General features: G+C 46.7%; 1 protein-coding gene across 1 annotated transcript; it reads left to right on the top strand.

The window, feature by feature from the left end:
* Nucleotides 1-8,159: 8,159 nt before the first annotated feature.
* LOC130277507 (cytidine deaminase-like) lies at nucleotides 8,160-8,621 on the top strand. The gene has a single exon (XM_056528184.1). It carries the CDS (start codon nucleotides 8,160-8,162, stop codon nucleotides 8,619-8,621), a length of 462 nt encoding a protein of 153 aa, XP_056384159.1.
* Nucleotides 8,622-13,616: the final 4,995 nt, after the last annotated feature.

Below are 13,616 nucleotides of genomic sequence, written 5' to 3'. Positions count from 1 at the left end.
CCATATTCGAATTCGCGAATATTCGCGAATATATGGACGAATATTCGTCATATATTCGTGAATATTCGCGTTTTATTTTTGCATACGCAAATATGCGCATATGCGAAAATTAGCATATGCAAATTTTTGCATATACGAAAATTCGCACACCAGTCTCACACAGTAGTATTAGAGCCTTCTTTACACTACACAAGCTGGAAGCAGTGAGGGGTGATCACTGTGATGTGTACTGTGAAAAAAAAAAAACCGAATATTCGTAATCACGAATATATATTGCTATATTCGCGAATATTCGCGAATTCGTGAATATGCGATATTCGCGAATAAAATTAGTATTGCGAATATTCGCGAGCAACACTACACGAGGCGCCATCCGTCGGTCTCCTTTTTCTTTCTCTCCACATAACATGTAGCATGGCAGTCTTTTACGCTGTCACTCTGTCATGCTTTCACAGTAATCTCCACTTGTCATTCACTCTATTTATGCAGGTACATTTCTTACTTATTTATCATTATTTTTCCATTTTGACTATGTATAATTGTTCTTCATTTTTCACAGGGTTCCGGTTTTGTTTGCAGATATCGGTGGTGGGTGAGTGTTCTATCTTTTCTTTTCTTGCACAATCACTTTTTCTATCACTATTTTCATTCACTTTGGTGTCCTCTGTTATTATGATATACTTACCACTATTGTGCATCCGGTTGCTGGGCAACTCCTGTTGTGACTCACGGCATCAGCGCACCACGTGATTTCGGTCACCTGATGCGCTGATGTCACGTGGGTCCCGCGATGCTGCGCACACCTATGGCGCAGCACGAATATTAGCGCTGCTGCCGGCGGTAGTCTCGCTCATGACGCAAACTTCATCGGGAACTTTGGAAATCCTCTCTGCACTGCAGTCACAGGTACAAGTGCAGATACACGTGAATTAATTAGGTTATGCTGCACAGAATTATGATCTTAGTGGCGAGACTCACATGGTACAAAACAGTGTCTCCTATTGGCTGTTTATGCATATTTATGGTTGCCTTTTTCCATCTGAGACATGCCCCTTGACAAAGCTATCTGCAAAAATGCCTGCGGGGTGAGGTGAGGTATCATGAGTGAGGGTGCATGGCTTGACATTTATGTTGCTGTATAATCCCTTTTTTCCTTTAGCCAGCTCTCCTCCTGTGGAGCATTCAATGTTAACCAATATCCCTGTTTGGCAGCATTGTTTTTGTGTAGTGTGTCTCACTTACAAGTGATTTCACATATATACTTACCTGTTCATTAATCATTATGCTATTCTTGTATTTTTTCTTTGTTTTTTCCAACACGCTTAGTCCAATTATTTAATGTGATATACTCGCCTCTCTTTCTTCAGTATGTGTACCCTGTATAACCAACACTTGTTCAGTATCTTGATGTATGTTTTTATTAACATGTGTTTAATAAAGATTATTATTATTGTTACCATATACAGTGATCCCTCAACATACGATGGTAATTCGTTCCAAATGAACCATTGTTACTTGAATCCATTGTATGTTGAGGGATCCGTGCAATAGTAATATAGTAAGTTATACTCACGTGTCCCCGCCGCTCTGGACCATCACCGCTGCCCTGGATCGTCGCTGTCATCACGTCCCCGGGGGGGCCTCGCCGCTCCGGACCGTCGCCGCTGGCCAGGATCGTCGCTCTCCATCGCCGTGATCACGTCGCTACGCACACCACTCCTACTGGATGACGGGACAGCGTGCATGGCGATGTGATGATGACGAAGGAGAGCGACGGCCATGCGGCGGAGCCCAAAGAGGACGGTCCGGAACGTTGGGGACAGGTGAGTGACGCTCACTGGACCACACAGGTGGAAGCTGAAGCAGTCTGCGCTGCCGGATATTCGTTTATGCGATGGCCCAGACATAAAAAAGCATCGTATGTTGATGCTGCCTTCAACATGCGATGGCCTCTGAGAGGCCATCGTATGTTGAAATTATCGTATGTTGGGGTCATCGTAGGTCAGGGATCACTGTGTGGTAGCTCTTGGGGGGTGTTGGTAGTGGGGGTATTGTTTCGGTAAATGAGGTGTTAATGTTAACCCTATAGTTCGTGACGCCAGGCTGAGGGCTAGTATGCTGAGGTAACTCTCCAGTCTATCGCCGCCCTTCCCAGTAACGATAGGTGCATGTAATAAAATGACTGAAGATCCACAAAGTAGTTGAACTTTAACTTGAAGAACTTTACTTAGATGATTGCGGTACATCCAATGAACAATAACAGTCTCAGGCAAACAGTCTCTATGTATCTCAATGACTGACAATGGTTGCGGACCTTGCATGAAATTAAAGTCTCTGAATTTAGGGTAATTATTGCAGATCCGTCCGGATTTAGGGGATAGATAAGGTCCGGTGATCCTGCAGAGTGTTTAGGGATTGACACACTGGCGATCCTAGATATATCAGCCGTTGCCACAAGGCTCAGGCCTAACTCACTGCGATAAACTGCTTCGCAGATCCTGCTCGTTTGACAGCCCGGGAACAAGAGAGAGAACAATGGCTGCCGCTCCCTTAAATGGTCAGGGGCGGGGTGAATCTGATTGGTCCGAACATCTGTCATTCACTGTTACACAGCGTGCTGGAATTGACTACGTGACAAGGACCTCAGAAGGTCCTCAAGCAGAAATACCATAGAGTTCACCTAATCACGTGACCCGCAGGTCCTGCTACGCTATAGACAGGTAATTAACTATTTATAGGCATTGATATAATATTTACATGCTTCCTAAGTAAGCTATTAGTGCAATAACTATCTGGATGAGAGGTGACCAGGGGTGAACTAGACAATGGGGACCCCGATGTCCTAGGGACTCTGGCTAAGGGAACCCACGCATGCAAGTACCGGATAGGATACGGTACCGGGACACCACAACTGTATGGCCTCATTGTTTGGTGAGAGTATTTTCAGTGGCTTATGGTTATCTATAGAGATGAGAGAACTTTTGAAAAATTGGATTCGGACGATTCGCCGGATTTTTCGAAAAAATTTGGTTTGATCCAAATTTATTTCCTGCGAATCTATATTAAAAATAGGCTATTTCTGGCCTACAAAGAGCCTTAATAGGGGGTGTAGGACACTTTGCTGTATTCTAACACACACATATGGAGTGTGCTGGGGCGGTGAAAAAATACTGTTATTCAGTATGACATGCAGATTACAGGCATCGCTTTTAGAATCACTGCCGCAGAGCGGCACAATGACAGAGCCTGGAGGTGGCATCAGTATGAGGAGACCATATAGCGTGGAGGTGTTGGCAGCATGAGAAGACCATATAGTGGCTGAATGACACAGCGGGAGGTGTTAGCAGCATGATGAGACCATGTAGTGGCTGAATGACACAGCTTGGATGAGGCTGAAGCATGAGGAGACATATAGTGGCTTAATAACACATTGTGGAGGTGTTGGCAGCATGAGGAGTCCATACAGTGGCTGATTGACACAGCCTGGAGCTGGAAGCAGCATGAGGAGACACTAGGACTTCACAATCCCTAAGATTTAAAAGATACATTTTGAAATTTAAATTGAAGATTTATGGTAGCTAGTGCTGCCATAAAAATGTTTAGGTCCAGGCCCAGGCCCAGTAGCATCAGTAAACCATATATTGCCTTAATGACACAGCCTGGAGTTGGCTGAAGCATGAGGAGATCATAGAGTGCCTGAATGGCACAGCCAGGAGTTGGCAGCAGCATGGGTAGACACTAGGGCTTCACAATCCCTAAGATTAAAAGATGAATTCTGAAATTTCCCAAGAGCGATAGGGAGGGATAATAAATGATTGTCCACAACCGGAGGTTTCAGAAAACTGTCAGAACTTTTACTGCAGGTTTTATGCAGAGTTAAAAAGGAACAGTCTTTGTACAAGAAGAGTCTATTAGGATCCTGACAGTTGGTTGGGACCTTGTGAGTTTTAAGCTCAGGAGATTTATATGCGCTGTTCCGCTGGATTTAGGGGATTGAGTTTAGGTCCAGCAGTCACGCAGACTTTAGCAGGGAGTTGTATTGTAACTCACGATTTGGTAAGTTGCGGTATTGTCAGGCTTCGGCCTGGTCTTGTCTTTGAAAGTTGCACGGATCTCTCCTCTCTGCTAGTCTGGAACCCAAGAGAGCGAGGATTGGTTGGCAGCTCCCTTATGTGGGCAGGGGCTGGCCTTGAGCTCATTGGTCCATACTAACTGTCAGTCACTTTACACAAGGGATTATGGTCTAAACATGTGACCACACACGTGACCTAGGAAGGTCCTTTAGCATACCCTTAGAGAATTAACATTAGTCACATGACCTAAGGTCCTGCGACACTATATATACAATTAAATACACACACACACATCACAAAATTAAAGAAGGAAGAGGTGACTAGGGGCTATCCCACAAGGAGTACCCTACCGAAACAGAGTAACTCTGGATTTGGGGACCACCATACAAGGTATACTATATGGTACCGGGACACCACACCCATATCTCCGGTGTCCACCCTCCTGTCATCCATGTCCACCTTGACCACCCCTCTGTCACCCATGTTCACCCCCCCATCCACCCTTCTGACCACCCCCCAGTGTACACCTCTGTCCCTTTGTCACCCCAGTCCACCCCTCTCTGTCACTCCTGTCCACCCCTCTTTTAACCACTTGTCACCCTTGTCCACCCCTCTGACCCCGTCTCCCATGTCCACCCTCCTGTCATCCATGTCCACCTTGGCCTACCCCCTATCCACCGCTCGGTCATCCCTGTCCATCCCCGTGTCACCCATGTTCACCCCCCCCATTGTCCATCCCTCTGACCACATCCTTGTCATCCATGTTCACCTCTCTGTCCCTTTATCACCCCTGTCCACCCCTGTTACCACCTTGTCACTCATGTCAACCCCTGTTACCCCCGACGCCTCCCTGTCACCCATGTACACTCTTCTACACCCCTCTGTCACCCATGTACACCCCCTGTCACCCATGTACACCTCTTAACACCCCTCTGCCACCCATGTACACCCCTCTGTCATCCATATACACCCCTCTGTCACCCATGTACACTCCTCTGTCACTCATATACACCCCTCTGTTACTCATGTACACTCCTCTACACCCTCTGCCACCCATGTACACTCCTCTACACCCATCTGTCACTCCCCTACACCCCTCTGTCACCCATGTACACCCATCTGCCACCCATGTACACTCCTACACCCCTCTGTCACCCATGTACACCCCTCTGTCACCCATGTACACCCCTCTGCCACCCATGTACACTTCTCTACCCCCTCTGCCACCCATGTATACTCTTCTACACCCATCTGTCTCTCATCTACACCCCTCTGCCACCCATGTACACTCCTACATCACTCTGCCACCCGTGTACACGCCTCTGTCATCCATGTACACCCCTCTACACCCCTCTGCCACCCATGAACACTCCTCTACAACCCTCTGCCACCCATACACACTGCTCTACACCCCTCTGTCACCCCTGTATGCCCCTCTATCACCCCCTTTCCCCCTCTGTCACCCATGTATACTCCTCTACACCCCTCTGACACCCATGTATACTCTTCTACATCCATCTGTCACTCCTCTACACCCCTCTGTCACCCATGTACACCCCTGTTACCCATGTACATGCCTCTACACCTCTCTGCCACCCATGTACACTCCTACACCCCTCTGCCACCCATGTAAACTCCTCTACACCCCTCTGCCACCCATGTACACTCCTCTTCAACCCTCTGCCACCCATGTACACTCCTCTACACCCTTCTGTCACCCCTGTACACCCATCTATCACCCTCTACATCCCTCTGTCACCCCTGTTCACCCCTCTGTAACCAATGTACACTCCTCTACACACCTGTCTATCATGTACACCTTTCTGCACCCCTCTGTTACCCCTTTACACCTATATGCCCCTGTATTCCTCTTCACTTGTAAAAGGGGAGTCTGGATGCTAATGCTGGTAAAGTGTGGAGACTAATAGATTTGTTTTGCAGGTTTAACGGTGAAGAGTTGTGGCTGGAAGAAATGGTCAGGACGGTCCGGACCAGACAGAGGAGAACTGGGAACAACGCTGATCAGAGAAGACATCACTTGTGTGTTGCTGTATTAAGCAGCACTTTAAACTACATACCCAATGATAAATAGATATTGGATATTGTGCATTGTGGCCTTTTTTTTGTTTATTTATTTATTTTTTCTTATTCAGTACTTATGAGCTTCTGAAGTTAAGGTTGTTCATTTCTGTCTAAGTCCTCTCTGATGACACCTGTCTCGGGAAACGCCCAGTTTAGAAGAAAATCCCCATAGCAAACCTCTTCTAAATTGGGCGTTTCCCGAGACAGGTGTCATCAGAGAGCACTTAGACAGAAAAGAACAATCTTAACTTCAGAAGCTCATAAGTAATGAAAGGATTAAGATTTTTTAATAGAAGTAATTTACAAATCTGTTTAACTTTCTGGATCCAGTTGATATATATAAAAAAGTTTTTTTTCCTGGATAACCCCTTTAAATCCTTTAAAATGTACTTCTAAAGTGCCCCAATATATGATATTAAGTATTCCATATTGTTCTCTTTGCAATAATGCCCCATTTTATTGCCCTCTATGTCAGTGTTTCCCAACCTTTCTCGGCTCGGGGCACCCCGCGAAAAGTACTGAAAGGATTAAGATTTTTTAATAGAAGTAATTTAAAATCTGTTTAACTTTCTGGAGCCAGTTGATATATATAAAAAAGTTTTTTTTTTTTCCTGGAATACCCCTTTAAGGTGTTTTGACTTTCCAGGCTATGATGTCTATTGCAAACATTTTTGGAGGAGGTGCAGTTTCGGTGGCTTCAGTATGTGACATTATATTCAGAGGGTACAGTGTGTGGCAGGATAATCTTCAGGGTGTATAGTGTGTGGCAGTATTATATTCAAAGGGTACAGTGTGTGGTAGCAGTATAATAATTATTGCCTTCATATAGAGGATGAGAAGCCATGCATCAAACTCTGCAGAGGAAAGAGAAAACTGGAAGAATTCATGGTGGTCTAGGCCAGGTGAAGAAGAAAAGGAAAGAAAACAGAGAAGATGTCACCTGTAAGTCACTTATGCTATTGTATTTTCTGCCCCATTATCCCATCAGTTCTGTAGTCCATTGTAAGAACTGCAGGTATAGATAGTGAAACAACACAATTCCTTTATCACTACTTAGATTATACTGGAAGATATAGTTTCATGTGATAAAAACTTCTTTAGCATTTTTTATCTTATTTAGCAATACGTATAAAAACATTTCAACAGGGGTCTGGAGGAAAGGACTCTGGGGTACAGAGCGATCTGGGGATGATTTGGAGGACGGGGTCCAGATGACAGAGTGGTTCAGGAGACTCTGGATCCTTCCTGTCTCCAGTGGCTGGAGCCGCGGCTGCCTGTATTTCTGGTGCTCTGTAATGATGTCTCCCTGTATAGACAGTAATGCAGGTTCGAGGCAGGTTGTGGGGGTCCCTGGCAGGGTATGAACCCAAATTCGACTTATTCTTTCAGCGCTTCACCGGGATGATAAAGACAAATTTTGCAGGTATACTGTGATAACTTTTTTTTTTCCAATGTACAAATGGTATAGACGGGCAATATCAGTTATGAATAAAGCCTGATGGGCTGTATTTGTGCAAGGGGCGGAAGTAATTATCGCTCCCTGCACTTCCAGGTGGGGCTTATTGGGAACAGGTGGGGGCGTGTGTATATAACTTTCCCCTCTCCTACAGGGGTGGAGCACGTGTCGTTTGTGGAACCCTCCCAACCCTCCCTTATCTTATTCCTTCACTATAATGCATGCCCTCTATAGGTGTGCCCTCATTGCGTGGTTATGGCACAACTCAGACCGCTATGCTAGGGTAAGAGCTTGTATAGGTATGTAGGCAATCTTTCCTGTCACTAGTACACGTATGGAGCCCCGAACACAAACAGTTTTATAGGTGCACAGGACAATGCGCTTCAAAAGGGGATTCCTCTCTTCGTCAGGCAGTGCTGGGACTGTTCTTATACTCAGGACTTAACTGGGATGGATCAGACTGAGGACAGCAAGAGGAGGAATCAGCACACGGTGCTATAAACAGGATAATTCCAGTTAGAACCACAAGCTCCAGATCCTTGTAGAAGATGATTGAGGATCCAGGCGTCCTGAATAATGGAGAGTCACATGACCGCGCCCTGATGCCAGATCTCATCCACAGACTGGTGCAGAAGAGCCAAAAGGCCAAAGCCTTTGGCCACTGTCCATACATCCACTTCCTGGTGAGAGCCGCGTTGCTGGATTGGGATGGGATGATCTTCCTGGGTTGTAATGTTGAGAATGCCTGCTACTCGCTGGGGATCTGCACAGAGCGTACCGCCATCCAGACCGCCGCGTCCAAGGGCTCCAAATACTTTGCTGCCATAGCTGTGGCCAGTGATGTAGAAGAGGAGTTTACAACGCCATGCAGAGCCTGTCAACAGGTCATAAGGAAGTTTGGCTCAGAGTGGTGGATCGTCCTCACCATGCCAAGCGGCTCCTACATCATAAAGACTCTGGGGGATCTGCTGCCCTTCTCCTTTGGACCTGTAAAACTGGCCATGAAATGAGGAATGAATATTCACAAATGTATCTTATTTATTATACAAAGGACTGATCCTGTGTGGCCCCTGAATACAGCAATGAGGGACAATCACAAGGACTTGATCGCATCTTTCCAAATCATCTGAATTTACCACATTTACCACAGGCAGTTCCACATAATCCTGTCATAAAAAGGGGCATGAAGAGAGGAATCCCCTCATGAAACACACTGTCCTGTGCACCTATAAAATGGTATAACTGATATTTCCCGTCTGTACCATTTGTACATTGGAAAATAAAAAGTTATCACAGTATACCTGCGAAATTCGTATTTATCATCCCGGTGAACTACTGAAGAATAAGTCAGATTTGGGTTCATCCCCTGCCAGAGACACCCGCAACCTGCCTCCAGCCTGCAAACCTGACTGCTGCCATTGGTGCCGACGAACAGCGGCTCCTGGAACCTTGCCGCAAATCACCCAAAGTGCATCCCAGAGTTGTGCCTGAACATTGCACAGCTGACAAAGGTGAGCGCTTTTATTTTCTGTGATTTATACTTAAAGGGGGTACTCCACCCCTTGACATCTTATCCCCTATCCAAAGGATAGGGGATAAGATGTCAGATCGCCAGGGTCCCGCTGCTAGGGACCCCCGGGATCTCCACTTCGGCACCCCGCTGTCATTACTGCACAGGGCACACTCGCTCTGTGCCTAATGATAGCGGGGTGCCGCAGCGGAGATCCCAGGGGTCCCCAGCAGCAGGACCCCGGCGGAGAGGGGATAAGATGCTAGGGGTGGAGTACCCCTTTAATTGTTAAAAGATAACGGCACTATAGGGGCACCATCTCTGTTCCCTCTTTTTTCACATACCCCCCTTTATAGACAGTAATGGGAGATGTCAGAATCCCAGCAACTGCCAGATGTGGAGCAGGAGTTGCATCTGAGCTTCTGCCTCACGGTCACCAAGTAAGAACCAGTGGTTACCCTGAGCCAGAAGCACAAATCCAGTTCCTTCTCCACATCTATCACTGAAGCGCTTTGTAGTTTTTAAAGCCAACCTTAAGGTGAAGTAGTCAAGGGCAGCTGAGGGTAGTAGTTTTTTTTTGGGGGGGTGTGGTGGGGGAGGGCTTACCAGTGATGGTGTATGCCACAGCAATACTTCAGACAGAAGGCCAGAGGAAGCGCTCACACGCGATATGGTCGTTGCACGAAGTCCTCCACGAGCTGTCCACTCCCCCGTGTACAGTGTTCCCGCAACTAAGAATAAAGCATTCTTCGCATCAAGAACAACTGGTCAGTGCTCCGTCTTTTCACATCTATTTTTGTCTGTTTAAAGGGGTAGTCCAGTGGTGAAAAACTTATCCCCTATCCTAAGGATAGGGGATAAGTTTGAGCTTGCGGGAGGTCCGACTGCTGGGGCCCCCTGCGATCTCTCTGTACAGGGCCCCGGCTCTCCGGCCAGATAGCGGGTGTTGACCCCCGCACGAAGCGGCGGCCGACACGCCCCCTCAATACATCTCTATGGCAGAGCCGGAGATTGCCGAAGGCAGCGCTTCGGCTCTGCCATAGAGTTGTATTGAGGGGGCGTGTCGGCCACCGCTTCGTGCGGAGGTCGACACGCCCCCTTCCCGCGGGCTGTCGGGGCTTCATACAGGAGATCGCAGGGGGCCCCAGCAGTCGGACCCCCTGCGATCTGCAACTTATCCCCTATCCTTAAGATAGGGCATACGTTGTTCACCACTGAGTCACCACTGGACTACTCCTTTAATACTCCAGACATATATGTGACTTTCCAACGGAATTTGACTAAAGCACACAATGTATTATCTTTCTAGCACACGGGTGTAGTGTTCCATGTGATGGGTTTGATGTCAGTTTCCTTTAAGTGCTTTGTTAATTGTAACACTGACAAGGAATGTCTCTAGTGATAAAAGATACACAGTCCAATGTAGATTCTTTCCTACTAAAATGGTTGCAGGTAACTCAGTAAGGAAGACATAATAAAAAGAAAACACAACTCTGGGGTTTTGTATTTTTTTTTTTACCTTTTACGCCATTTACCGTACAGGATTAACAATGTTATATTTTAATAATTTGGACAATCATGCATGCGGTGATACCAAATATGTTTTTTTTTTCATTATCTTTACATGTTTTTAAAATGACAAATTAGAAAAGGAGGGTTATTTGAACTTTTAGGGTACAGTCCCACGTACTGCTACTGCAGTAGACATAGACACAGTGCTAGCCGGCGGCATATATACACAGGGCTGCCGCTGGCTATCCCTGTGTCTATGGTCATTGTAGGATACGCAGCATATTTCCCGCTGTGCAGCACATTTTGCGCAGTGTGAAACATGCTGTGTTAGTAGTACATAGGACCGAATCCCTAAATATAGAAGGGGTTCATTGGTTAATTTATAATTTTTTTCATTTTTTAAACCTTTATAAAACTTTTTATTTTTACTTTTTTATTGGTCCCTTAGGGGACTTTTAGGAGGACTCAGTAAATTCCTCATACAGATCAATGAAATTCCATAGAACTCCATGCTAGCATGCCAGCTATTAGCAGCGGCCCCCAGCTACTGAAAACATCTGGGGGTCACTGGGTATGGAGCGGGCTTGACTCAGGAGCCTGCTCCATACACCCTGAGCGGCTCCGTGATGGACTAGGTCCGTCATGGGTTGCAAAGGAATGTCAAAAACATTCTGGGGGTGGCAATGCCACCCATGTGAAGGTGCTGCCTGGGGGGTGGGGGGATTTGGGGGGAATTCCATCTCCAGATATGGAAATCATAATAAGTCCATGGATCAACATTCTGTTGTCACAATTCGGCTGGCTGGAGGTGGATCCTCTGTGCCAGAGAGGGATTGACGTGGACCGTGTCGGTGGACCAGTTCTAAGTTGCTACTGGTTTTCACCAGAGCCCCCCGCAAAGCGGGATGGTCTTGCAGCGGCGGTAGCAACCAGGTCGTATCCACCGGCAACGGCTCAACCTCTCTGACTGCTGAGATAAGCGCGGTACAAGGGAGTAGACAAGAGCAAGGTCAGACGTAGCAGAAGGTCAGGGCAGGCAGCAAGGATCGTAGTCAGGGGCAACGGCAGGAGGTCTGGAACACAGGCTAGGAACACACAAAGAAATGCTTTCACTGGCACAATGGCAACAAGATCCGGCAAGGAAGTGCAGGGGAAGTGAGGTAATATAGAGAGGGAGCAGGTGGAAGCTAATTAGGCTGATTGGGCCAGGCACCAATAATTGGTGCACTTGCCCTTTAAATCTTAGAGAGCTGGCGTGCGCGCGCCCTAGAGAGCGGAGCCGCGCGCGCCAGAACATGACAGCCGGGGACCAGGACGGGTAAGTGACTTGGGATGCGATTCGCGAGCGGGCGCGTCCCGCTATGCGGATCGCATCCCCGCCGGCAATGTCACTGCAGCGCTCCCGGTCAGCGGGTCTGACCGGGGCGCTGCAGAGATAGTGACGCCGCGAGCGCTCCGGGGAGGAGCAGGGACCCGGAGCGCTCAGCGTAACATCTGTATTGCGGTTCCCCATCCCATGGCATAAGATAGAGACTCCACTATCAGACCACATCGCCGGGTGAACATATGTGAAGTTTGATTCTCCCCCTATACTTTAACATTGCGGTAAACTTTGACTTTGTGAGTCAGAGTCAGCAGACACATTACAGCCAATCAGCAGCAGTCCCTCCCTTCCTGACCCTCCTACCTCCTGCACGGATGCCATTTTACCTTCATTCGGCATGCTGCAGGTTTAGAAAGGGGAGGGACAGAGAAGCTGCTCCTGCTGTAATAGGCAAAGCGATAGCTAGGTTTCTGCTAGGTGGTGTATCCAGGGTCCACTTTACTCCTAAAGCACTAGTCTGCTTTAAGGACAGCACTCAAAAAAGCCCTTTTTGGGGCTCAAATATCAGTCCATGTGTCTTGCAACAGCTGGAGGCATCCTGGTTGGGAGGGAACCGCTGGTTAAAAGGGGTACTCCAGTGTAAAACTTAAGTTCCTTCAAGCAACTAACTACAGTATTAAAAGGGCTATAAGTTCAGTCCGTGTGTCTTGCAACAGCTGGAAGCACCTTGGTTGGGAGGGAACCGCTGGTTAAAAGGGGTACTACGGTGTAAAACTTAATTTCCTTCAAGCAACTAACTACAGTATTCAAAGGGCTATAAGTTCAGTCCGTGTATCTTGCAACTGCTGGAGGCACCCTGGTTGAGAGGGGACCTCTGCTTAAAAGGGGAACTCTGCTGGCAACTTTTTTTGCTCATTGTCACACTAGTGCAAATCACATTTGGTGTGACAGTTGTTCAAATAAAAAAAAAAAAAAAAACTTTTTTGGCTGTGAAATAAAACCAGTGCTGCCTAAAGGGGGGCTCTAACTATGTGCTGCCTAAAGGGGGATCTAAATATGTGCTGCCTAAAGGGGGCTCTATGTGCTGCCTAAAGGGAGGCTCTACCTATGTGCTGACTAAAGGGGGGCTCTAACTATATGCTGCCTAATATGGGGGAATCTATGTACTGCCTAAAGGGGGGATCTAACTATGTGATGCCTAAAGGGGGGCTCTATGTGCTGCTTAACCCCTTAAGGACTCAGCCCATTTTGGCCTTAAGTACAATTTAATTTTTACGTTTTCATTTTTTCCTCCTCCCCTTCTAAAAATCATAACTCTTTTATATTTTCATCCACAGACTAGTATGAGGGCTTGTTTTTTGCGCGACCAGTTGTCCTTTGTAATAACATCACTCATTATATCATAAAATGTATGGCGCAACCAAAAAACACTATTTTTGAGGGGAAATTAAAACGAAAAACGCAATTTTGCTAATTTTGGAAGGTTTTGTTTTCACGCCGTACAATTTCTGGCAAAAATGACGTGTGTTCTTTATTCTGAGGGTCAATACGATTAAAATGATACCCATTATTATATACTTTTATATTATTGTTGCGCTTAAAAAAAATCACAAACTTTTTAACCAAATTAGTACGTTTATAATCCCTTTATTTTGATGA

The sequence above is a fragment of the Hyla sarda genome, chromosome 6, assembly GCF_029499605.1.
Source record: "Hyla sarda isolate aHylSar1 chromosome 6, aHylSar1.hap1, whole genome shotgun sequence".
Classification (NCBI taxonomy): Eukaryota; Metazoa; Chordata; class Amphibia; order Anura; family Hylidae; genus Hyla; species Hyla sarda.
This window is presented reverse-complemented; position numbering and strand designations above follow the sequence as displayed.

Bases quoted from the DNA above. Each gene is read 5' to 3' on its own strand.
- LOC130277507 (XM_056528184.1), top strand. From the start codon at position 8,160: ATGATTGAGGATCCAGGCGTCCTGAATAATGGAGAGTCACATGACCGC.